The sequence below is a fragment of the Botrytis deweyae genome (assembly GCF_014898535.1).
Source record: "Botrytis deweyae strain B1 chromosome Unknown BDEW_003, whole genome shotgun sequence".
Lineage (NCBI taxonomy): Eukaryota > Fungi > Ascomycota > Leotiomycetes > Helotiales > Sclerotiniaceae > Botrytis > Botrytis deweyae.
This window is the reverse complement of record NW_024066210.1, coordinates 339,201-364,575: the sequence shown is the minus strand read 5'-3', so window position 1 is coordinate 364,575 and position 25,375 is coordinate 339,201. Positions and strand designations below refer to the sequence as shown.

The 25,375-nt window shown below is 41.7% G+C and overlaps 8 protein-coding genes across 8 annotated transcripts; 4 read left to right on the top strand and 4 right to left on the bottom strand.

The window, feature by feature from the left end:
- Positions 1 to 407: 407 nt before the first annotated feature.
- On the top strand, positions 408 to 1,693 carry EAE98_001501 (uncharacterized protein; the record flags this gene model as incomplete). The annotated part of the gene is made up of 2 exons (XM_038949120.1): positions 408 to 480; positions 561 to 1,693. The coding sequence occupies 2 exons, from the start codon at positions 408 to 410 to the stop codon at positions 1,691 to 1,693; spliced, it is 1,206 nt and encodes a 401-aa protein (XP_038814105.1).
- Positions 1,694 to 1,921: 228 nt separating this feature from the next.
- On the bottom strand, positions 1,922 to 3,039 carry EAE98_001500 (uncharacterized protein; the record flags this gene model as incomplete). Its single annotated transcript, XM_038949119.1, has 2 exons — positions 1,922 to 2,445; positions 2,532 to 3,039. The coding sequence occupies 2 exons, from the start codon at positions 3,037 to 3,039 to the stop codon at positions 1,922 to 1,924; spliced, it is 1,032 nt and encodes a 343-aa protein (XP_038814104.1).
- A 1,202-nt stretch (positions 3,040 to 4,241) lies between these two features.
- Positions 4,242 to 5,744, top strand: EAE98_001499 (uncharacterized protein; the record flags this gene model as incomplete). Its single annotated transcript, XM_038949118.1, has 4 exons — positions 4,242 to 4,472; positions 4,533 to 4,576; positions 4,695 to 5,507; positions 5,564 to 5,744. The coding sequence occupies 4 exons, from the start codon at positions 4,242 to 4,244 to the stop codon at positions 5,742 to 5,744; spliced, it is 1,269 nt and encodes a 422-aa protein (XP_038814103.1).
- Positions 5,745 to 6,092: 348 nt separating this feature from the next.
- EAE98_001498 (uncharacterized protein) lies at positions 6,093 to 8,244 on the bottom strand (the record flags this gene model as incomplete). The annotated part of the gene is made up of 8 exons (XM_038949117.1): positions 6,093 to 6,227; positions 6,333 to 6,500; positions 6,572 to 6,743; positions 6,795 to 6,906; positions 6,962 to 7,260; positions 7,313 to 7,517; positions 7,582 to 7,866; positions 7,953 to 8,244. The coding sequence occupies 8 exons, from the start codon at positions 8,242 to 8,244 to the stop codon at positions 6,093 to 6,095; spliced, it is 1,668 nt and encodes a 555-aa protein (XP_038814102.1).
- Positions 8,245 to 9,508: 1,264 nt separating this feature from the next.
- On the bottom strand, positions 9,509 to 11,879 carry EAE98_001497 (uncharacterized protein; the record flags this gene model as incomplete). Its single annotated transcript, XM_038949116.1, has 12 exons — positions 9,509 to 9,548; positions 9,603 to 9,676; positions 9,782 to 9,811; positions 9,863 to 10,044; positions 10,104 to 10,333; positions 10,387 to 10,677; positions 10,736 to 10,837; positions 10,887 to 10,921; positions 10,983 to 11,079; positions 11,126 to 11,234; positions 11,290 to 11,482; positions 11,547 to 11,879. 12 exons carry the CDS (start codon positions 11,877 to 11,879, stop codon positions 9,509 to 9,511), a joined length of 1,716 nt encoding a protein of 571 aa, XP_038814101.1.
- A 4,334-nt stretch (positions 11,880 to 16,213) lies between these two features.
- On the top strand, positions 16,214 to 18,065 carry EAE98_001496 (uncharacterized protein; the record flags this gene model as incomplete). The annotated part of the gene is made up of 6 exons (XM_038949115.1): positions 16,214 to 16,300; positions 16,380 to 16,457; positions 16,571 to 16,620; positions 16,706 to 16,887; positions 16,937 to 17,754; positions 17,811 to 18,065. The coding sequence occupies 6 exons, from the start codon at positions 16,214 to 16,216 to the stop codon at positions 18,063 to 18,065; spliced, it is 1,470 nt and encodes a 489-aa protein (XP_038814100.1).
- A 1,328-nt stretch (positions 18,066 to 19,393) lies between these two features.
- On the top strand, positions 19,394 to 20,203 carry EAE98_001495 (uncharacterized protein; the record flags this gene model as incomplete). Its single annotated transcript, XM_038949114.1, has 2 exons — positions 19,394 to 19,764; positions 19,924 to 20,203. 2 exons carry the CDS (start codon positions 19,394 to 19,396, stop codon positions 20,201 to 20,203), a joined length of 651 nt encoding a protein of 216 aa, XP_038814099.1.
- Positions 20,204 to 20,740: 537 nt separating this feature from the next.
- Positions 20,741 to 22,128, bottom strand: EAE98_001494 (uncharacterized protein; the record flags this gene model as incomplete). Its single annotated transcript, XM_038949113.1, has 2 exons — positions 20,741 to 21,485; positions 21,536 to 22,128. 2 exons carry the CDS (start codon positions 22,126 to 22,128, stop codon positions 20,741 to 20,743), a joined length of 1,338 nt encoding a protein of 445 aa, XP_038814098.1.
- Between the last annotated feature and the right edge of the window lie 3,247 nt (positions 22,129 to 25,375).

Genomic DNA, 25,375 nt, shown 5'->3' with positions numbered 1-25,375 from the left:
AAGCAGGCAGGTAAGCTGAGCTGTGGATGGCAAAGTGAATATCAATCAAAATTTGAACACCCAACAAGTAAACATTTCCATATTCGAATTATCGTGGTATTTTGAACAATTATCCAATACAAGTCATCGCAGCCTCAATATCCAAAAAGTATATCCTCCTTAATGAATCAATCAAAAACAAGGCACAATTTCAGCCTCACATCTCAAAAAATCACGCTAAGATAGCAAAAGATTAAGCTTTAAGGTTACTTATCATCAAACCATAAGGTTGCCTCGTTGCCTTCCTTCACCTACGAAATCAAGTTCTAGAATTTGGATATCTACATCTCCAGCTTCTCCCGCCTTCCAATTCTACAACCAACAACCAATATCCATTCTCACAATTCCACAATTCCACAATATCCAAAATGGATCTCCCTTCAATGGAAGTACCCAATCCCAACGTCGTACCCATCATGACTTCAGCAGGTATCAGCGCCGGTAAGTCTTCTCTTCTCTCCCCTCCTAGCAAACAACAAACAACAAGAAGCAAGAAAAAACTAACACTCATTCCCTCAAAGATGAAATCGCGCTCTATGATCGACAAATCCGACTCTGGGGAGTGCAAGCCCAAGAAAAAATCCGCTCCGCCAACATCCTCCTCATAACCATGAAAGCCCTCTCCAACGAAATAGCCAAAAATCTCGTCTTGGCCGGAATCCACTCCATAACCATCTGCGATCATGCTATCGTTACCCCCGCCGATCTAGGTGCTCAATTTTTCATCTCCGAAGCTGATATTGGGTCAAACCGTGCTGAAGCCGCGGCGCCTCAAATACGAAAATTGAATCCGAGAGTAAATGTGATTGTGGATAAAGATGATATCAGAAGCAAAGGACCGCAATATTTTGGGGGATTTGATATTGTGATTGCGACGGATCTGGACCCGGAGAGTTTGAATATCATTAATACGGCTACGAGATTAAATCACAAACCTTTTTATGCAGCGGGGGTTCATGGATTCTATGGCTTTATTTTCTCGGATTTGATTCAACATGATTATGTGGTGGAGAGAGAACGAAGCAATAGACCTACACTTCTACAATCGGAAACACGAACTCGCAGTGTCATTGATGTCAAGACGAAGAAGGAAAATGGAAAATCTATGGAGGTTGTTACAAAGAGAGAGTTTTATTCGACCTGGTTTTTGGCGAGTGATGCTGCAACATTACCTGCTGAATATCTCAAAAGCAGACGTCGTTTAAGGGCAGTTACTCCAATTTTGACATGTCTACGAGCATTATGGGAATTTGTTCAACTTCAAAATGGTCGATTGCCTTCAACCAAAGAAGACCTTCAGCTATTTACTGTCTTGGCTCATAAAAAGCACACAGCTTTAGGGCTTCCTGTTGAAACACTACGTTCGGAAGTCCTACGAAGTTTTCTCCAAAATCTTGGTAGCGAAATAGCTCCTGTTACAGCGGTCCTTGGTGGTCAACTTGCACAAGATGTTATTAATGTGCTTGGTCACCGACAACAACCCATTCAAAATATGGTTTTGTTTGATGGAGATACAATGGAAGCACCAATGTATGCTTTACATCCTGAAGGTACTCTTGGTGAAGGGTTGCTGAAGTCGGGTGGAGAGATCCTTATGAATGGTCCAGTCATGGTACAACAAGCATCATTCCCTCTGGACGTCATTGAACTCTAGATTTCGGCAAGTGCGAAGAAAAGTCGATAACATCAAAAATTGGCGGATATGGCGTTATATCGGAGGAGTTTCAGGGTAAATGTACAAATAGATGATATCATAGTATGGCAAATAGCCAACTACGCATAATGAGTAACAACGTTTTCGCCGATCGTGTGGAAGATTGATGTCTCCTTGGAATCTTTTGCTTGTTGCCTAGACTTCTTCTCTTGGGTTGTTGGTGCCGCTTCATCTTGTCTCGGTCCAATCTTGGTTTAGAGGTTCATCTTCGTCCCCGCTAACACCATTTATGATATCTTCCTCGTTATCTTCATCATCCGATCCACTATCGTCATCTCTTTCAATCCCCTTCTCAAACTCCGCATCATCCGCTTCAAAATCTTCATTCATATCCTCATCTTCGCCTTCCACCTCACTCTCATCATCACTACTCTCATCCTTCTTCTTCTTCCCAACTCCCTGTTTCACCCCCTCCCCCTTTCTCACAAACACAAAACTTCTGCTACTCCTCTCCTCTCCCTTCCATCCCCCTCCTCCCTTCACAACCCCCATTGTCCGCGCATGTTTATACCCCGGATACGCTCCCGCCTGAAACTTAAAACTCCGCTCCACTTCCAATCCAGCATGTCGACCTAGATCGCGTATATTCCACAACGTGTACGGTTCGCCTTCGAAGAGTGTGATGATTATTGAAGAGCCTTTTGTAGGGGAGAGAGAGGGGATTGCGCGCGCGAGAAAGGATGTGAGAAGTTCTGGAGGGTGCGTTAGTATTTCTTTCGGAAATGGAAGCGCATGTTCCTCGAATAGAATAAGAAGGGATCAGAAAAGAAAAACAAACCTTGATTATACCTAACCTGCCGATTCACATCCGTACTCTTCCCACCCACATGCGGAAAATTAAAAATAATCCGATCCATCACCCCATCTCCCCTCCCTCCTTTCGCATTCGTCCACGCTCGCATCTTCGTCGCATCAACCCCATATTTTACAATTCCTCCTCCCTCTTCAATCTCCTTTATATTGTCTCCCACATGCGGATATTTCTCCTGCAGTATCTGGAGTGAAGATTCGAAAACCGTAGCAGTTAACTTTTTTACTTCGTGATGGGTGATTAAGGAACGCGCAAATGAGAGATCGCCGTCGCCTATCAGCAGGATGGAATCGCGAGAGGAAAAGGGGATTATAGGAATAGTCTGGTGTGTTTGTTTGTGTTTTTTCGCGGGCATGCCAGAGGGTTTGGGGGTCTTGGAGCTGGGTTTCGATATTCCGGCTGGTTTGGGTTTTCCGGGTCCGCGGCCTCCCTTGATTTTTTTGGAGGAGGACTTGAGACGTTTATTTTTGCCCATGCTGGGTTTCTGTATATATAATTGTGCGATTGGGCGGGAAAAGGGAGGATTGCGAATTGCGAATTGAGAATGCGAATTGAGGATTCGAGGGGAGGAAAGTTCATAACCTGAAGATGGAAATTATTATGGAGATGCGGGGACGGGGATGGGTTGCGGCCGCTTGGTCCGCTTGAGATTCTTATCCGCCCGGTGAGTTTCGTTGGTCTGAAGTATCAATATTCTACAAGTTTCTTTCCATGTGTGGTGATATCTCTGATGTCTGTTCTTCCGCGCTGTTAGAGATCCTGTCTGCATGTACTGTATCAAGTGGTTATTGTAATTCAGAGCTTATGTCATGCACCAACTAAAGTTACCGGTGTTTCTTCACAACTTTCATTCATTGTCCTCCAATTTTCCCAAATCAATGCTTAGATGTTTTTTTGAATATCGTCCCCAACTGATTGTTTGAGTGAGAGGGTGAAAAGGATTCTATTTTGAGCGTTACATTTGCTTTTTTTCCTACTTGGCTGTTGAAGAATGTGCATCTCTTCTTCTGATCTCTGCCTCAACGGCCTCGATAATATGAAAGACCAGTCCCGGTTTCTCGTCCAAGTTTGCTTCCAAGTCTGAATCTTTGAATATGGATGAAGTTGTGAAAATATAAGAGAAATACTTCACATTTGATCAGAAGAGAGTGATTGGTCTCGTCGACTTGGAGTTCATTGTACCTGTTGAAAATCCTGGGTATCTCTTCACAGGTCATTGATTAATTGTGACAGTTATCTTCTAGTAAAGGGTAAGCTCTGAATATCCTTTTCTGAACATCAGATTAGCACAAGTATATCAGCGTCGTTTGATTTTGGAATAACTTTCATTCAAGCAGATATGCTCTGCATTTTGCCATTGATACACATTAATAAAAAAATCCATCTCCAAATCTCCCTCTAGCAACACTTCTAGAGAAATCAGAAATATCGGAGTTGTTTCCATATGTAGTTGTGATACTGCACATGATGAGTTGCGTTAGTGTCTACCAACCTCTACTGTGGTTGGAACTGAGAATGGATATGTGCCAACAGAGGAGGAATTCCCCAACATTACGTGATGTTGGTCTTTCAAGGGAATAATCTCTTCTTCATTGAGCAATGTATCACTATTTAAAGGATGTAGTTTCTCAAAGGAAATGTTAGGATTGATTTGGAGAAGTAAAACGATCACTCAAGATGTCTCCAGCCACAAGAATAGCAGAGTTAGCCGCGACGATTCAAAGAAATACCAGCAAAGTTGATGAATATCTAACATCGAATAATATTCCTTCTCCTTCTTTTGATGTCTCTTCGCCCCTCAGACTCTCTCTACCGCCAGACATTCAAGCTTCTAGAAATGCTGTTCTTGAGGCATCGGATGAGTTGACTGCTCTTATGCTTGGACCTGTGGAATCTTTGATTCCTCCAGTATGTCTTCCCAGTATTTTCCCTTCAGAATAAAAATAAATTGACTTTTTGTTTTCATAGCCAAATGCTTGGATAAGTGTGACCGCTTTACAACGATTTGGGATGTAAGAACAATATTTGAACCTAACTTAAACGTCATCAAATCATGTCCATAGACACATGCCTTCTTCATTATGTTCTCTCCTACACCTTTAACCCACAAACAACTAACCATCACCCCAGCGCTAAATCATTCCCCCCAACCCGCACCTCCACCTTCCTCGAAATCGCCGAAAAATGTTCCATCCCCGAATCCGACGCCCGTAGCCTAATCCGACACGCAATGACCTTCTATATATTCCACGAGCCATCTCCAGGAATAATCGCACACACAGCATCTTCCAAAGCGCTTGCCGAGATCCCTCCCGTCTCCGATTTCATCGGTTTCGTAAGCGAAGAAATGCTACCCGCTTCTACTCGTCTCGTCGATGCTATGATCAAATGGCCTGGATCGCAGGAATCTAATGAATCGGGCTATGCACTTTTTAATGGAACAGATGTTCCTATGATGCAATACATATCAAGGAATTCTAGACGCTCGCAACAAATGGGAAAAGCGATGACTTTTTTGAAAAGCAGACCAAGTGAGAGTGTACAACGCGTTTTGGAAAAATTTCCATGGGACGATGCTGCAAATGGTCTTGTGGTAGATGTAGGCGGTGCGAAAGGAACAGTTGGGATTCAGCTTTTGAGGTTTCTTCCCAAGCTCAAGTGTATTGTTCAGGATCAACTCGAAGTAGTCAGAGATACAACCGTACCTGATGATTTGCAGGACAGATTAAGTTTCATGGCGCATGATTTCTTTCAAGAGCAATCTGTAAAGGGAGCAGATATATATCTTATTTGTAATGTGTTACATGACTGGTCTGATAAATACGCGGCTAGGATTTTGAAAAATTTGATTCCGGCGTTGAAGAAAGGAGCGAGGGTATTGGTTTGTGATAGGGTGCTTCCGGCTCCGTGTACATTGACGCCATATCAGATGAGGAGACAGAGGTATGTTTGGTTATTTCACGTTGTGGGAATGAGATTCATTGGCTAACTCATATCAGAGTAGATGATTTATATATGAAAGGGATCCAGAATGCTAGAGTTCGCGATCCGAATGATTGGGAACAACTTTTTTTGTCGGTGGATGAGAGGTTTAAGTCGTTTCAAGTGGGAGCGGTTGATGGGTCGGAGTTGTCTACGATTTGTGTTACTTGGGAGGGTGAGGATATGTTTGAGATGTGATGGTTCGGTGGATATGATGGATGAATTCAAAATTGCATTCGCTTTTGATAATCTAATGATTGGATTCACCAATATTTCTTTCTGTGGGATGGGCGAGCAATTGAAAAACCTTTGATCTCGCGATGACTGTGGCGAATTATGAACAGAGATATCACTCTCGTATTTGCATCCAACGAGTATCAAAAGCTCCCTGAACTTCATAATAAATGTATGAATGCCATTCAATCCAAATCAAATTTTCGAAGGAAACTCACACAACTCATCAACGTAGAATTACACTGAAAGATTTAACATTTTACATTCGTAATTTTACATAACTTATAATCATTTTCATCCACAATATACATCTTACTCCATACTCTTAATATCACTCGCAACCTCGAACTTAGCATCGGTCTTTTGTCTAACCTCCTCAACATCAACACCTGGTGCCAGCTCGGTCAACGTGAGACCACCATTGATTCTGTCAACTTCGAATACACACTACAAATATGGGTGTTAGTATTTTAATCATTAAATCTTTCCATCAACCCAAATCCTAAGGGTTGATAAGGCGGAGAGGAAATTTAGAGATATACGAAGACTTACCAAATCAGTAATAATAGTGCTGACAACCTTTGCTCCAGTCAAAGGTAAACTGCAATCTTGAACAATCTTTGCACTTCCATCTTTTGCTACATGTTCTGTTGCGACGACGATTTTAGTTTCGTCAGGGTTAGAGACGAGATCCATTGCTCCGCCCATTCCTTTGAAGATCTGTCGGTTTCGCACGTTAGATTTTGTTGCACTTGATGGGGGAGGAAAGGAAGACAGAGGAAATAGCTTACCTTTCCAGGAATCATATAATTGGCCAAATCACCATTAGCTCCAACTTGGAGTGCTCCAAGGACAGAAACATCGATATGGCCACCACGGATCATAGCGAAGGATTCTGCACTGTCGAAAGTGGAGGCACCCGGGATAAGAGTTACGGTTTCTTTACCGGCGTTGATGATATCGCTTGGAGGCATTAGTTTGTCGTCGATGTTCCACAAATGGAAGAAAACTTACGGATCGACCTCTTCTTCTGTTGGATATGCGCCCATTCCCAAAATACCATTTTCGGATTGAATCCAAACCTTTGTTTCAGGAGACAAGAAAGAAGGTGCGAGAGTTGGAATACCTACTCCACGTTAGCCATTGTTCGCCACAGCTCAAAACATGGGAACCAAACATACCAATACCAAGGTTAACATAGTAGCCATTCTTCAATTCCTTTGCAGTTCTCCTGGCAATTCTATCTCTTCTGATAATTGCATCTGATTTATTCGAAGTATCTTCTTTACCTTCTGGTGCACGAATCTTCTTCAATTCTAATTTCTTAGGAACGGTAGCTGGAACAATACGATCGATGTAGATTCCTTGAAGATGAACGTCGGCTGGAGCAATCGATCCAACTGGTACGATCTCTTCGGCTTCAACAATGGCGACTTTAGCAGCCTTGGCCATGATAGGTCCGAATGTTCTAGTGGTGTATCTATAATTTGTTAATATCATAATATCTTCAGTGTTGGATCACGAGGAATCACCTGAATTGACAGTTTCCAGCTTCATCGACTTTCCATGCTCGGAGAATAGCGACATCTCCTTTAATAGCTTTCTCCATCGAATAAGTCTTGCCGTCAAATTCTCTAGTTTCTCTTACTTGTCCTTTCTCTAAGACAGTATTTTCTTTTGAGCCTTCTGCTGGGGGACCCAATCTAGTGGGGATACCACCTGTCTGTAACAATGTACCTATAAACCATCAATATAAATATTCTTCATCTCATCTCATCCCAAAGATCGAGCAAATACTTACTAACACCAGTAGGGGTATAGAAAGCCGGGATACCAGCCCCACCAGCCCTCAATCTCTCAGCAATAGTTCCCTGAGGACATAATTCAATAGCGATTTTTCCCTCGAGATATTTCTTCTCAAGAACCTTATTACTACCGATAAAACTTAAAATTAAACGGTTTACTTGACCGGATTGTGTCAAGGCGCCTAGACCACCTGGTATCGATGCTCCAGCGTTGTTAGAAACGGCAGTTAAGGAATGAAGACTTTCTGGTCCTCTTCTTTCTAATGCTTCGATAATCGTTTCTATATTTCATATCAGAATCACATCTTATGAAGATCTCCTTTCTCAAGGATCAAAAATCATGCAGAAAAAAGCCAAAATAACATACCAGCCGTTCCACACAATCCGAACCCCGCACTCAAAATCGTCGATCCACTCTTGATATCCGCAACGGCCTCATCAGCATTCTTATATACTTTACTCGCGCCTCTGACAATCTTTGGTGCTTTGCTAACGTTCTCCTCATCTTTATATGGGTTTCGAGGCGCTTCTAAAAGTCGGGCATAGCTTTGAAAGTGTCGACAATCTCGTGATTTTTGACCCCACTGACAACGGATAGATGATGTTATGCGGAGGCCCGGAAGGCGAGTTGTGGTGAGAATACGGCGGGAGAGAGACATATTTTCAAATTGAGGAAAGATTCAGGAATTGAAGGTTAATTGATGGAGGAAAAGAAGTTTTTGTAAGAAATAGTAAATGTCGTTGACGCGATGAAATCGGCAATTGATTTGAAGCCGGGGAGTTAAGCGTCGGCTATTGATCTGGATCCGATGAAGGGGCGAGAATATTCACCAACTTCTCGATACAAAAAATGGGAATAATTCAACAAGAAGAATATGTATAGTTGTGAATTGAATGCGGATAATAGAGTATATATATATCTATCATTCAATTCAAATTAGTCCTCGATATTTGTCTTGACTCTTCTGCCCAGCCAGCGTTCAGACACAGACACTGTCGGGTAACCAATCCCCGGTAGAAGTAATCGGATAATGTCTTTTCCACCATTTTGTACATGTGCATATACCGAATACTTCTCCCGATTCTTTCACTGCCCCTTTATGGAGTTTCTCGCTTCAGAATTGTTAGGAGCGGAGTCAAAAATATACCGGATCGATTGGAGAATTAATCAAGTCAGCAGATCTGGGGATTTCAAAAATGTGATCAAACCCCACATTTCTAAGTTTCACGAACGAGTACCAAAATGATGCTCAATAAAATTTGCTAATCAGTCCTAAATTCAAAGCAAACGCTGAACCTCAAAATTTGACAGTTCCACCTCCATGTCCAGGTGATGCAAGAATGTTCAAGGATATAAGTCAGTCTATGTATGCTATAGGCACAAGAATCAAAAGAGCAAAAGTTCGATCAATGGAAGAGGTATTGAACCACACCCGATTTGAACGGATAACCTTTCGATCTGGAGTCGAACGCGCTACCGTTGCGCCAGCGGTCCTATTGATCTGTCTCGTTGAGTCTTTTTTCTTAATATATACCCATCAATCATGTTCACCTAGGAAGTGGGCAAAGAGGGGTTCCCATTGGAATCGGGGTATATGTTCCGAGAACGGATGTGGGGCTAGTGGGGGAAATGGAAATTCATTTTATGATTGCGGAGGTAAAGATCGCGGACAACTCAAGGTAAGAAGGAATTTTTCAAGAATAGATCACACGAGACACTGCCATAGATTGGATATGGCTGCCATCACCTTGACCGATGAACAGCAATTTAAATAACAAATAAATCCTCTTGACATCTTTGAAGTTGCTTGTACTCTTATCGATGTTGTCCCACTACACTCAAAGCTTGGCAGAACGAGAGTCGCTTCAGATACTTAGGGCGAGAGTTCAAGCATCTAATATTCAAAATTCGACTTTTGGAGCTCATGGCTCATTGAATATCTTTCCTGGATTCAATAGCCAACTATTTTGTTCTGAGTTAGCTTCCCCTCCACTTGAATGTTAGTTGGGGAAATACTTTGGATCAAGAGAATGCTTGAGTTTTTTCATAACAGTAATTGTATCGAGGCCGAGTTCCTTCATCAAGCAATCCTATTAAATTTATTAGCTAGGGGGCCGTAACCGAATTGTATTGAATATTTGAAGTTTTGCCGATGCTATACAGCTCAACCGAAACCCCAAATTCTCCTTACTCACCTTCTTACCGAGACCTATTCCATGCTCGCCCTAAATCAACTTAGCAATTGACCGAATACTTGATAATGCAAAGGTACTAACAGAACTAGTTCCTTCCATCTCCAATGCTCTGTCAAGCATATCATACACACATTTTTTGACAGCAGCTGTCTCGACTGGATCTTTTGGGTTATACATAACAGCTTGATGAAAATTTCCATCTCCTACATGACCCAGCACACTAGAAAATAAACCGAGTTTCCCCGATTCTGCTTTCGAAATATCTACAAAGGCATCAGCTTAAGTAGGTAGATAAGTGAAGTTCAATAAAATGATGGCCTACCTATAATCTCGGCTAACCTTGACATAGGTACTGCACAATCTGTACTCCAAATTTCTGTACCTGGTGGCCGTTGTGCTAGCATGGCCCATAGAGCTTCTTTCCTCGCGGACCATAGAACAGTCTTGTCTTCTTCTGTTCGTGCGAATTGAAAGTCTCCACCTTTCCATTGTTTGGCTATGGTCTGCACTCGCTGAATGTGGTCTTTTATTGCCTGCTCTGTACCAGAAAACCTATTTTCGTCAGTACGATATTGGCACTGGTAAATTAGTCAAAAGATAGATACTTGAAAAATAATGTCGGTCGCTCTTCCCACATCCTTCCTCCAGTGCCTCCATTCTTATTGATGACCTGCATCTGAACTTCATCCATAACTTCCATGGCCGCTAAAGGGATTCCTGTCCTAATGATTTTCGAAGCAGCTGTTGCAGCATCAGCAACAGAAGGAAATGTAACTACCGCAACACTAGTAGAATCGGGAACTACAGCCAACTTGAGAGTTATTTCTGTAATCAACCCCAAAGTTCCTTCTGCTCCTACGAAGAGTGAGGTTAAATTGTAACCTGCGGAGGTTTTACTACTTTATTGTTAGAGCAGATGATGCACGAAGATCAAATCAAAAGGTGGAAATATACCGTGGCCTTCTTCGGGTTTTTATTATCGTTCCATCAGCCAAAACAACAGTCAGATTAATGACCCAGTCTTTCATGGTGCCATATCTCATTGCATTGGTACCACTAAGAAATGTGAGAATTGCCAGGAATATTTAGGAGCAAATAACTGTACCTGCAGTTTGTAGAGACCATCCCGCCAATGTGAGCCTAGGGACATTAGATTTTACATTCAAGAATCTAGAACATTTACTCCCTCTGAATAACATACCGTTGGACTAGGATCCAGTGGAAGAAAAAGTCCAGTATCCTTGATTTGCTCATTGAGATTCACCCAATTAACAGCTGGCTGTACGACAACATCCATACTTTTGAGAGTCAACGTAGTTACATTACAATAGCAGTCCGACTCACTCATCTGGATGGAATTGGACAATTTTATCCATCTTTACAAAGTCAATACTCAACCCCGAGCAGGGAGTAGAGATATGGCCTTCCACACTTGAGCCCGCACCAAATGGTACTATTTTTAACCAGTCAGTCTTTTTGAGACCATGCGATTTTTCACAAGAACTCACTCATGGGAACTCTATACTTGGAACAAATCTTTGCAATTCTGACAACATCACCTGTGTCTTTCGGATAGACAACCGCAAGAGGTCTTGTCTCCGAGTTTGAAGTAGACCATTCCGAGTAAGAATGCCTCAATAGTTCTTCTTCATCATAGCTAATTGAATCATCTCCTAATTCATTGGCGATCTCCTGAATGGCCTGTTTTACATCTTAGTTGAATGATTATCACGTGACAGTCCAAATTCCTTCCTCCAAAACTTACTTGAAGCATAACAGTTGGTTCTGCATACTTTATGGAAGATCCGAAGACTTTTTGATCAATTTTACCTTGGTATGACATATAGCCATATCCAACACATAGTGATGCGGTTGCAGACGCGAGAGAACATAATAACACTGTTGACTTGCTGAAAGTGGAAGAAGTAACGGTCCCGTTATGAGCCGAATTAGAGACGAACCGTGTTCGTAGCATTGAGGATCTACCATATAGACTTCCAGCTAAGGTCTGGCGCAATGTTGAAGTATTGGCTGGCATCTTCGCAGGGACGGAGTGTTTACTACTAGCTTGAAAAATAGGTGATAGAAGACGATTCATGTTGACTGCTTGTTTCATCAACTAGAAATCCAAATTTGCCAAGATTCATATCAAACACAACGAATATAAAGTTTGAATTGTATATCAAGATATAAACGTCGCGAGGTGGTACATTCTCGTGACTTTTAACATGTTAAGCGGAGGAGTGAGGAAGCATTCCGCACTAATGCACCCCAACCTTGGCAGTACAGTCATCGGCGATTCTCCGGCCAAACTGTATTGATCAAATTGAGAACTTATTGATTATTAATGACATCAACATCAATCCTGTCAACAATGTTACACTCACAAAATTCAAACAATCATGAGAATCATTACATGGCTTTTAGATTCTTGCCAGTTGTTCTTAAGCTTTTTGACGCCCTGCCATGTTGTATTTTCAAAATACCTATATCTTGAACCATCCACTTGAAGTCTTGAACCGCACAGACTCATCGACTTGACTTAATCGGATTGAAGTATAGGAGGAATTGCGAGTGCATTATCCATTGGCTCAGAAGCTTATATACGAATTGCGTGTGAACCTAAAAGTACGAGTCGTGAACAAAGCGACCTTACTTTTCCAATTGAAACACGTCCAATTGGAAGTGTCCAATTCATTCTTCTGTTGGTTTATATGAAGTCTCATTGCCCCAAGTATGGTTTTGATAGATCATGTAATTTTTGACCTCTAATTTCACTTTACGGTATTGCTCAATATTACCTAGGCATGAGAGGTATTCCAAGGCGTCAATCAATACACTAGTCTGTTTAGTTGAAGGAAGAGTAATGGACTAACTCCATATCATAGTGCAAGACTGCAAGTACTTCAGACGTCATAGTAACTTTGAAAGCAATCACTCATGAATATTTAAGGTGGTAGAGATCCCAACTCTTAACCTTTCTAGTGATAAGGTCAATTCGTTGCCAGCTTTGTTGGAAATTTACCTCCCAAATCAATCCAAGATCACATCAGTTCATTTGTATACCACCTATCGAAAGAAATTCACAATGTCTATGTATGACAATACTTCTTGTATTTGCCAATTACAGCGTCATTTGATACATTCTACTCGATATCAATACTTCATATTGGCAATTGAATTGCTTCTTCCATTTTTCAAAACATTGTTGGACCGCCTCGATGTTATAATTTCTCGGAGTATACCTCCCGCCCGCAATTTGACAGTATTAGACAAATGGCGTTGGAATGGTCTTTTGTGTACAGTCAAGAACGCTCTAAAGTTGTCCAAGATAGAGGAATTACCGATGGATATCCTGCTTGATATTCTTGACCGAGTACCCATCTCATCAGCTGCTGCCTTTTCGATTTGTAGTCCGCACATCAAAAAACGAATGAGAAATCAATATCTCCAGCATCTGAATACCCAGCCTTATCAAAAGCTCCATTTCTTAGAGCTCCTCGCCAATCACTTATCCAATCATGTTGTATGCGAGCTATGTCTCATTATTCACCATGTAGACAACGCAGGATCATTGCAGTACTACAAGCGATTTTATGGCAAATCTCATTGGAATCGCATGCGGCGGATTTCGAAAAAGCTTGATTCACAACTTTTGTTGATTGACAAATTATTACAACCCACCTACAGAGAGCGAGTTTTGACCCAGTTACTGGACGGATAAGGATATCGAGCATGGGACTGCAACAATGCCATTTGGATAATGGCTATAAACATGTTTTATCAGTGAGATGATTGCGTCGGCCTACTTGATCCCATGTCAAATATTATTACGAATCATACGGAGTTGCTTGCCCCGGTGGCAATAGCTTCCGGTATATTATACGATGGTGGGGTCTATACCTCAAACGGGGGGAAACACATCATTTTAGAGGGCCAAGAAGGGGAAAGTTAGTTCTGATATATGCCGGCGGTGGCGTTGGGATAAATCCAATGATACACTTATTATGAGAAGTCTTGCGGACTTCTACTCGAAGAAAAAAGCTCACTGGTGCAAATATCGGTGGGTTCGTTACAGTGCAACCATTGTATTGCGGAGTTTCAGGTTGATATCAAAAGTTCGTTGGGGCTGAGGCTAAAAGTTACACGCACACCATGAAAAAATCTGGGATAAAAATGGGGAGAGGGCGCGAATAGTAGGTGGTATTTGGAAGACCTTTGTTGGATAAATCATCCTTTTCTTCCCATTCTAGTAGAAATTCGGAGTATTTTAGATACCCTGAACAAAGCATCTATAATCTAACTACAAGATCCAAATTTCCCTGTTGTATCGCAAAATGTGCTCCAGTAATCCGTCGTAAAGCCGCTAGATAAGTATCAATATCAATTTCTGCATTCCAAACGCATTCTAGCTGGAAAATCACATGAGTTGATCCGGAGAAAGTGAATTCGAGGAATTTGAGAAGTTGCTCGAAACAATAGGCTCATTATCATATGTTAAGTAAGATCTTACAATTTCGATCCCAATGGCGAGAACAAAACTCGCAATTTAGTTCATAATGCATAATTCTTAGGCGTATCGAGTGATGCTAGGCATATGTTAAAAGAATCTCTCAACACTGGACATTTGTCTTGATTAATATAAGGCTTCATAGACTTTGGTGTCCATGGAAAGCTCGGCTCACGATTTTGATAGTCCTGCTGAGTAAGCTATTGCATGGTGATATGCACGATGGACGAAACCGATCGCACATTAGGAATAATCCTAAGAACTAATCATCTAGCTAATGTCGATTGAGGGGTTAGACCAACTGCATGTCAATATTAAAATGAAGCGTGCGGAATAATCTGAAGCCTAGATATATGTGTCCTTTTGTGTGCAATTGATTGCGTTCATTGTGTGATCGAGTTGAATCAGACCTACATCACGTATCTCCTGTTTTGCCTCAGCCCATTCGACCATTAGGGCTCCGTCGATGCGTTAACTCATACAATGGACCATCGTTATCACTATCACGGGAGCCCCATCGTTCCTGGATGATGAGATCAATCTTCATTCATTGTTCATGAAAGAAGTGGTCATGCCTACCACTAGAAAAAGTCGCCAGCTCTTGGTTATATGATTGAGATCTTCTGAAACAGGGGATTCGTCGCTCCTTATACATAAGGGTATGGCTCCAGGCCACCGTGAAAGAGATATGGTTGGCGTCAATGTGAGGTATATTTGAAGAAGAGCAGCCTGAAATGACAAGCAAGTTACTGTATTTAAGCTTCGCCTGCCATTTTTTTCTTGTACTATATCAGATAACGCATTTGCATGCTGCATCAATGAAAATAGAAGCTGTATGCGGAACAATATCCGTAGACGATGGCGGGAAGATGCCCAGGGCCTTCCTTATAGCAGCAGTGAGTGGGGTTGTGGGGTGGGATCCACTCAATGAGCTTATCACACGCTGATTCTCTATATTGCTCCTCCGTATGATAGCTATTTCTCAGCAACAAATTGATCAATTGCCATGTTCAGATTTGTGCCTGATTTCATCGGTGATCAATGTGATAAAAACAGTTACCATGTGATACCGAAGAGACATCAATCCAGCAACGGCGGCCACGATTTGATATAATTTGATGCCCTTGGTTCATCTCACTGCAAGATCCGCGAAGCTACAGACCTGTACACTAGCATATTTATACACAACATTGATTTACTCTGCTTGAGCTGATCCGTAGGTTTCCTGAGGACTGTATGGTATGGATAAATGTTAGTCGTATTGAAGACGAACTGGAAGCTTCGACCTAGGGCTGACACTGCTTTGGAAGTCTAGCATTCTGTACTTCTTTTTGCTATTTTTCGAACTTTTCTATTTTGAAAAATCTCCAGCCTGTGTAGCTAACAAAGAAGAATGCGTAGAGAGAGTCAATGATCGAAGAAACCTGTGCTGGTTCATATCTACCACAATCATCATCCAATAAACATGATAGGGTATTTAGTTGCACCCGTGAACCAGCAATACGTGGAGGATACAGTTATGCAGTAGAGAGAGTTATTAATTCGGCCACGATAAGCCACATATCGTGACGACCTGTAACCAATTGATTACTTGTTGCCCAAATGTGGCAGCTGTGGTTGATATGTAAGTTCTATTGTAGCCAATAGGTGAATGGCACAAGCTATTCGTTTGGACAGTCATTAATTCGCTGTTATTGAGTGAGCCGCATTCATTGGTTTAAATTGGTGCCAGGTGCTTTAGCGTCGTCCATACCGACACACTCGCATGAAAAAGGTACCTAGGTATGCATCCTGTCGGTGACCTCATTTAGTAACAAATCCGAGCACGAAACAGTTTTAAGCCTCATGAATTGTGTATTAATGATGATCCCGTTTGCCGCGCCGCAATCAATGTTTAGCCATTTTATACCATTTAAATTGTCATGGATAAATTTTTATTCGACCAACATTTGCAAGATTGCACTATAGTGGAAGAGAAAACAACATGTTTCGAAACATTTCTTTATGCTGTAAGTCACCTGACCTGATGAACGTCATGAATCTTCGCTGTTTTCTATCCGGACGTTGATGATCTAATTGATGTAAAAGGATCCGGAATACCGAACGACAGTGACCGAAGAGACCATTCTTGAGGTCGATGTTTTCGATGACTTTTTGGATCAAAAGGTGAGATTTAAATTTCGAGCAACGAGAAAATCAATTTTCTATTGCTCAAACAGCTTTAATACACTGATAATCCGTTGTTGAAACTAAGTCAGAATTAAACTTACAGATTCTAGGGCAGATTCGAGAACAAAAATCAAGGATGCATCGGAGGAATTAGGCTCATGTAAGGATTTTCAGCGCACAAAATATTTCGTTTCAGGTATCCTAAGAGACGTCAACGACGAAACTTCCTTTACTAATATTACCAGCCTGCAAGGAAATGCAATCCATCCTAATACATTCGAACCCAAGTTTTTATCTTTACCTAAAGGCTTTCATAAAAAAATGGTGGACGCAATGCATCTTCCTCATTCATGGATTGAAACTCTAAGCGCAGTGGGACCATTTTACTGGTCTGGATATGAGCAAAACGAAAATGATCTTTATCTTCGTAAGCGGTTGTAAAAATGATAACATGCTACAAAGCTGATCGTTGCCAGAGATAATATACCGCAAGAGTGACGTGAAAAAACCATCTAACGCTCGGAACTGGGAATTGATTCTCTCACACTCTCTTAAGACTGGTATCACGAACGCTTTCTTCAAGGGTACACCTCGATCTGATGTTGCTCAATGTATTAAATGTCTTCGTGAATGCGTCGGTGAAATCGACCATCCGCTGTTCCTTCCCGCTCTTGTCTTTTCTTGCGATATTGATGTCGGAGAAGACAAACGCCACAGAGACAATCGAGAACGGGTCCGAATCCTAGAAAAAGATGTGATAGAAATATCCCACAAATATGCTGACCCCGACTTTACCAGGAGAGATAACGTCAATCTTCCACAAATCAACAGTGATCTAGTAGACTGCCATAAGAATGTTTTGTGGAAGCGACCGGAAGGGTATACTACTATTGTCCAAAAAATGGAGAAAACATTAGCCGACTTCAAAAATTTGTGGCCGGATGAAAGAAAGGAAAGACTAAGGAAGATTCAAACAATGATGGAGGGAAGGCTTGAATTACTGCAGTCTAGACTTCAGGGAATAAGCACCCATCGTGAAGTTACAATCTCAAGGTTGAAACTGATTGGGGACGTGTTAGAAAATTTGGTCTCGCTGGATATTCATAAGCAAGAGAAAGAGAGACAATTTGGTAAATACAAGAGGCAGAGAACTGCACGGTTAATGGAAAACAAAGATCAAGAGCTGAAAGCAAAGGAGAAAACACAGAGAGAGCTAGAAATAATGCTAGAGACACGGAAGCAGACAACTATGTCATTGCTAGGCGTTTTGTTTCTACCTGGTACTTTCTTTGCAGTAAGTTTGACTAAAACACGAACGTTTACCTGCTCAAACAGCTAATTGGAGCACAGGCAATTTTTAGTACCACTTTTTTCAATTTTCAACACGGTGTTTACGCGGGGATAGTCTCGAAGAAATTTTACGTCTACTGGGCATCTACAATTCCGACCACTTTGACATTGTTGGGCATGTGGCTCCTCTGGCAAAGAAGGACTAAGAAAATGCTAGAGAAAAGAGATGAGGAATTTCGAGATCTTGAACTACAAAGCAAAAGGGCACGAGATGATATATACAGAGAAGAAAATAACTTTTGGGGAGCAGATTAATTTCTTAGCTTTGAAATGAAATATCCCTCTGACTTGAATTCATTATCTGCACATATGAACAGCTTTTGGAGATTGGGAGAAAGATAGTCCAATACAATCGCTGGAAAAGGGCAATACCTGACTACACGCAAGGTTGACACTAATGAGTAAGGTCCATTGGGAATTGATTGAGATCTTCCAAGCCCATGAATAACATGTAGTCCCATAAACTACTGCTAGACAAACGTGACGATTTTTTTTTGGGCATCGGTACGAATGCTACATAGATATAATGGATTGACATCGTCCTGAAATCAGCTTGAAATCAGTTTTGATATCCAAACGCCACTTGGTCATTGAGATTCCTGTCATCCAGACTTTTGATGTACAATATTCCATAAACAGTTGATCATAGTGTGCTATGCTCTTCCCATTTGCATCATCAAGATCACCAGTGGGTGCACGGACTCACAGAACAATGTAACAGAAAAGCACAATTTCATACCAAAAAAAGTGATTTTAATAACTCAATTAAAATTCAATTTATTATCAAGCTTATTTGAAATTGAAATGTATAGTTTTTCAAACATAAAAAAATAATCAAATCAAAAATGATCCAAAGAAATTGAAATTTGAGCTCAAAAAACAAATAATACATTTTCCCACCAAAATTTTTGATAAAAAATTATATATTATTTTATAAAAATATTAATATTAACTTTTTTAATTCAATTTTGAAATAAACAAAATATTCATACTTTAAATTTATATCTCTAATTTTCAAATAAATTCATTGAGATTTTGAATTTTAATTGAATTATCAAAATAATTCTTTTTGATATAAAATTATACTTTCCCTCTTCAATATCCCATAAATCCATGAACGATCAGGTGTGTTGTTCGCACAGCCCAATTGACTCCAGTGATCAAATAGACCTGAAATAAGTAATTCTTGACACAATAAAATGCCACAATCAATCCAATTTGACGATATCAGCTTATCGTTCTCCAAATCATGAAGAAACAGTGAAAATATCTGCCTGGTAGTTCATCAAATAAAAAGCCGCCTGGAACAACAGAAGTCCAGGGGAACCAACGCTAAAAACACACGCTAAAACTAGCGAAAACGCGTCATTCCGCTATCAATTCGTCGCGACAACCAAATCGCAAAAAAAAGTAAAGTAAACAATCGCTCAATCATCTATCCACACAATCCTCACCGTCGCAACCACAACCACAACCACAACCACAATTACAACTATACAATCAACCTTCATCCATACCCCGACTCAAACATCTCCGCAACCACAAACCACAGAATCTCCCCACCACAACCCCAAACCCCAACCATGCCCAGCACCTCCCCCTCCCCCTCCCCTCCCCCCCAAGCCCCCATTCCCCTCACCCCCGGCCCCCGCGCAAACGCTCTCTACACCGTCTATGAAAAATCTCTCGCTTCCGCTCTCCATACCATTTCCTACCCCGCCTTCTCCTCCTGTTTCCCCTCCATTTCGCGCAATGCACCGGAAGCGCTCAAAGCCGTGCACGGGCAGATGGTTTCCCGATTACGCCAATTCGCACTCGATGAGTTCGAGATGATTTTGCAGGAACGCAGAGTGGTGGAACGATTGAATGGCCTGGAGGGAGTGATTGAGAGTGCGAGACGGAGGAAAGCGAGAGGTGTGGATGCGGAGACGGAGGGAAGAGATCTGGGTGTTGCGTGAGTGTAGTTTTTCTATATCTATCTTTCTTTCTTTCTTTATCTTTTTATTCTTGGGATTCATGTCTATTCCCTTCGACTATTTCTCCCTACTATCACTATCACTATCACTATCTCTATCCCCATAAACAAACAAACAACTAACCTCACCCCCTCTAGCCCACATACCCTCCCTGCGCCCTCCATCCTCGCCGCCCATCTCACCCCCCTCTACACAACACAACAATCACAACTCAACGCCAAACTCCAAACGACACAATCGCAAAACGCGAGTCTCGCAGACGAAATCCAGAAACAGCGAGAGGAGATTGAAAAATTAGTAAGAGGGGTTGAAATTGTGGTTGAAGATCTGGATCGCGCGAATGAGGTTATGGATCGAGAGGTTGATGGATTGGGAAAGGAGGCTTTGGAGGCGGAGAATACTTTGAGGGATGCGTAGACTAGTTTTTATGGCTAGGTATGGAGTTGGGGTTGTGAGACGTGGGGGGAGAATGATAATGGGAGTTTTTTCGGGGAAGAAGGGAGTTGGGTGTGATTGGGGAAGGTAATGGGAGGTGTAGATTTATTGGCGTTTATTGGATTTCGTCTCATGGCGCTTGGCGGTATTGAAAAGGGAATTTGGTGTACGCAGGAGTTACTTTGAACATTGGTCTTCATCCAGGCCAGGACACGAAAATGATGAAGTATAAAGTGTTTATTTATACTATACCGAAAGACCATGCACGCAATCTACAATGGATTGCGAACTATATAACAATACAAACGAGGCAAGAAAATGTCTAGGCTCCAGAAACACCTCGATTCATATCCCATGTTCCAGTCCTGGTATCTATAATCTCTTTTAACGGTTTGTCCATGACCAAAAAGAGTTGTACATTTGAGACGCCAATTTTACCCATCCAGCATGAACCCCACCATTACACCCAACCTAACAAATGAAAAGAAGTAAAAAAAAACTCCATCCGAATTCTATAATTCAAGCCTTGACCGGCGTACCATTATGGCTTATTTTCCAGCTCCCACAATACTCCTCTCCATATTCCGGAGGCTCACATCTGGTTAATGAGCCGGTACTCCAATCCACAATCCATTGTTTTCCCTTCATGATCAAGTAATTTGATTTTCGAGGGGAGCGACTTGTGAGGATCGCCATGCATTTTTTGGCATATATCATATCGTATCTAGGAGACCACGCATGTTCCGGACGCCATTTTCCCGTTTCGGGACAGAAAGAGTGGGAAGGGGTGGGGTTTGGCGTGCGTCGAAGCATGCGATGACGACGGGATCGACTACTTATGAGACCCATTTCGCGAAGAGCTTCCAGCGCGGCTTCGGATTCGTTCATGCATTCGTCGGGGATGCGTGATGTGTGGGGTGCGGATGATCGGGTCGAGGGTCGAGCGGTGGATGATCGAGAGGGAGTGGTGATGGCTCTCCCCTCGGGAGTGTTTGAACTTGCGAAATTGGGATAATGTGTGCGAATGAGTTCTTCTTGCGCTCGAATAAGTTCATCGCTGACTTGCACCTCTCTGGCTTCCCTTCTTCTTCGTCTTCGTGATCGTGGAATGGATTGATCTCGGGGTATTTGTCGCTCGTCGAGGGGAAGAGAGAGGTTGATAGCTGTGAAGAGTGATTGAAGCCAGGTAACGAATGTTTCAATTTTCACGCACGATAGAAGGAACTGGTCTGCTTCTGCTCTGACTCGAATAACATAGTGCTTCCTAGTAGTTATTAGTATTACCCTCTTAATACTTGGTGTATGTAAACCTACTTTACATAATCTGCAGCTATGCCAACTTCTGCATGTTGTAAATTGTAGCTTCCCAATAAACTTCCACGTTTTGTACCGACAGGTAAATCCGGTGTACTCTTTCGATCCCCAAGCTCCAAACCAAATACCCCCGAGCCTTTGACCTTGTGAAAAGTTAAGAGTGTTCCTCGTAAGGTTGCATATACTCGATACCAATTCCTGTCCGAAGCTCTGTGTATCGCGCCCTGCATTTCCATTTTCCTCATAAACACATTCTCCAAACTGATACCAGTAGAATATCCTGGGAGAATTTCCCTTCCTTCGTCTTCTCGAGGTTGAATATTTAAACGATTTCGCATATTTTGGGATCGAACGGAAGCATCGTAAGAAGGAGGAGAATCAAGTAGAGGATCTATTATTGACTGCGAATTTGTGGATTTATCGTCGACATCAATTTCTGGCTCGTGTTCCGATTCTTCCTCTGGTTCCTCCTCAACTTCTGGTTCTTGTATGTGATCGGAAGATTCATTATTTTGTTTGTAATATTCCTCCATCGATACTCTCCTTGAACTGGAGATTTGCGCGGATTGAGGATTAATTGTAATGTCGTCCATTGTTACATGATTTCTGAAAACTTCAGTAACGTGTGTACTCATGTTTTGTGTATTTTGTTGATGTGTCCGCTCAGAAAATCTTATATCGTGTTGTACCAAATCCCGATCCTACATGATCTTTCTCATAATATTTGTACTGCATGCGGCAGATAGTGAATTTGCAAACGTTCTCCTATTGATTGTTTCTGAATAAGTTTCAATTGAGTTTTCCTAAAGTTAATCGGATATTCGCGTCGCAAAGAGGAGTTGAGACAATCGTAGAAGCAATTGAGTTGTGGAAGAATAAGAAGAAATAAATCTGACTCATGTCTTGTCTTGTCTCGTCTCGACTTCTATTTCTTCTAGAATAGAACAAAACAAGAATAGGAGGTGAGGTTTAAGTGATGAGTGTGACAAGCCAAAAATATGGTTTTTCTTGGGTGTTGCCGCTCAGATCCCTTGTCAACAACATTCCTTCATGGAACCGAGCAACTGCATGGTAGAATAGAATGAGAATGGGAATGAGAGAGAGAATGGGTATGGGTGTGGGTGTGGGTGTGGGTATGGGTGTGAGTATGAGTATGACTTTGATGAAGATGACTGCGGCTACGACTGTATCTCGTGTATCTCGTGTATCTCATCCTCATCTCATCTCATCTCATCCTCATCCTCATCCTCATCCATCACCCTCCTCCATCACCCTCATCCATCACCCTCATCCATCATCCTCGACATCTACTTACGACGTGCATTGTGCAGCGATTAATCAAATACCTGGACCAAAATCAAAGATATAATTGGATGTTTATTCTTTTTACTTGCGGGGAAATGGTTCAGGCTGAGGTAAAACAATTTTGATGAGTGTTCCGGGTCTAGTCTGTCTAGCTGTCTCGAGCTGTCAGACACCTTTCTCGAGTAAAGACTGGGCCTGTCCTAAATTCTCTTCGTCATCACAGTCATGAACCGCCGTCAATCACATCAATTTGTGAACTTATCCAATGCTTCCAGAATTAGTAACGTAGATCATCAACTCATCAACTCTTGGATCGCAATGTGGTCTTTCCTGCAAAAAGATAGTCAACATCGATAATATGTCGGCGCATACGAAGAAAAGGATCAAGTCAAGCACAAACGGTTCCAGAATAATGAACGTGGGTCCTTACAGTCATTGTGAAGCTGGCGGCTGTACAGAAATCAATTTCTCCTTCCTTTCAGCAATCCAAAGATTGGATCCAACAATTTCCATCAACATCATCAATACGACCCGAGTCTTATTAACTCGCTCGGTCTAGCCTTTCGATCATAGCAGTGGGTGTTGGCGGCGCAGATGATTTTGGGAGCAATCAAACCCTTGTTCTTACTCAGGGCTTAGCACGCAGCACATCACATTTGTTGGCATGTTCATCACGACAAAGCTCTCTACTGGATTTTATTTTCTGTTGCATCTCTCACTTCCTTGTCTTTCGACGTGGCTTCACTATTACTGGATTGGAAGTATTTGAAACCGTTTTGTTGCATGTCTACGCCGAGGTCCTCGGTGTGGATTTATATATGATTACAACTCAATGGTCTATATCCGCGACCGAGGCTCTCCACTCTTCTACTTGTTTAAACCTCATCCAAGTGGATTTGCTAGAGGAAGGTTATATATATATCCCTAACCATTTTTGTGGTTACGAGCACCACTAGTATATACAAATCTGACTGTTGGGTTTGGTGGCTGGGAGTTTGATAAAGCTATAGATGAAGGTTCAAAGAGTGGGACCCATAAAGGCATATCGATCTTTGCTATCTGTCGTAAATTTGAGTTTTCCGTTTAGACTGTTGGAGTCTCTGTCACTACTTTTACATCTGTTTCTGAAGAATTAATGTGTATTGGTGGCTGCATACAAACACAACCTTCATTTTAAGTCTCAAAAATCATACACCTTTTTTTCCTCGCCTACTTCCAAGTGGATGGATATCGCTATAGAAATTTCCTAATCATTAGGTAAAGGTCCTCTCGGAAGAAAATTCTATTCTCACGTCTCAAGTGGTATGAAGAGAAATGTACTACCCCGTCTTGCTCTTTTCCAGATTACTTCAATCAAACCACGAACACGACGGTCGACCAATCCAGCCAAAAGCACAATTGCCATTAAGAATATTACCTAGTCATGGTCAGGTAAGACTTCCATATTGAGTTCAAAGAAATCCTATCAGTGAGGGGAAGATGGTGTTCTTTCTCGGCGTGCATTAACCTCATTGCGAAAGACTCAGATGCACATAGAACTCGAAGACTGGTCACAGATTTTACGGATGAGGCGGTGATGAGTGTGGCTATCAGATCATCACTATGGCTCAGTTAGAAAGAGACGTAGTGAATGGGTTAATAATATTGGCAGTGAAGTCAAATTCATTGATCCATATAGACATACCACAGGAGTGAGACAGTCTTTCCACAACTATACGATCCGAAATTACATCCCAGAATAATTTTATACAAATAAGCTTATCGAGACTTACGAGGCACTCAATATCTCACTGCTGGGAATCAAAGCTCAAAACCAAACATGAATACCACAATTCGGATTCGATAATCGTACCCAGTATGCTTTGAATGTCCGAATACAAATATGCAGATACAGCATTGAAGCACTTCCAATCTTCAAATTCGATCTTCAAATACAAGTCGACAATTGTTGAGCACCGTCGAGTCCAAACACAAAGTTGACAGTAAACAACCGATTAGGTTTCGGTCTTCGGGTTTTTCGTGAGACGATTTCGGATCGGATGCAATGTATATAACGTGTGCATTAAGGGTACACGGGTAGACGCTATGTAAAGGTAAAGTGTGGGGTAAAATAGAATGGAGCGAGAAGATGTCATCTTGCTGCTAAAGAACATCGAGGAATCTCACCAATGAACGCCTACCAAATGCTTGGTATACTCTTTATCCATTATCGAGTCTTCTGGGATGAAGATAAGGATAAAAGGGAAAATTGTAAGTGAGCAATGGTTGACCGTATGCTAACAAATGATGCGCTTCTCGCAGGATTGATCAACGAAGTAAACCACTAATATTGATGCATGCTGAAATCAATCTATTTTCTCATGCCACAGTGTATCTACCATTTGGTCATAGGTCAAGACACTCTTGTCTTACTGTTCACCATGCTGCACTACCTTCCAATAATGTACTAGTGTTAACATCAAGCCACTTCGGACTTTCCATATCTTCTCTTCCTCTTAGATTATCGAAACTCTAAGCTCTCATCAACTTATCAAC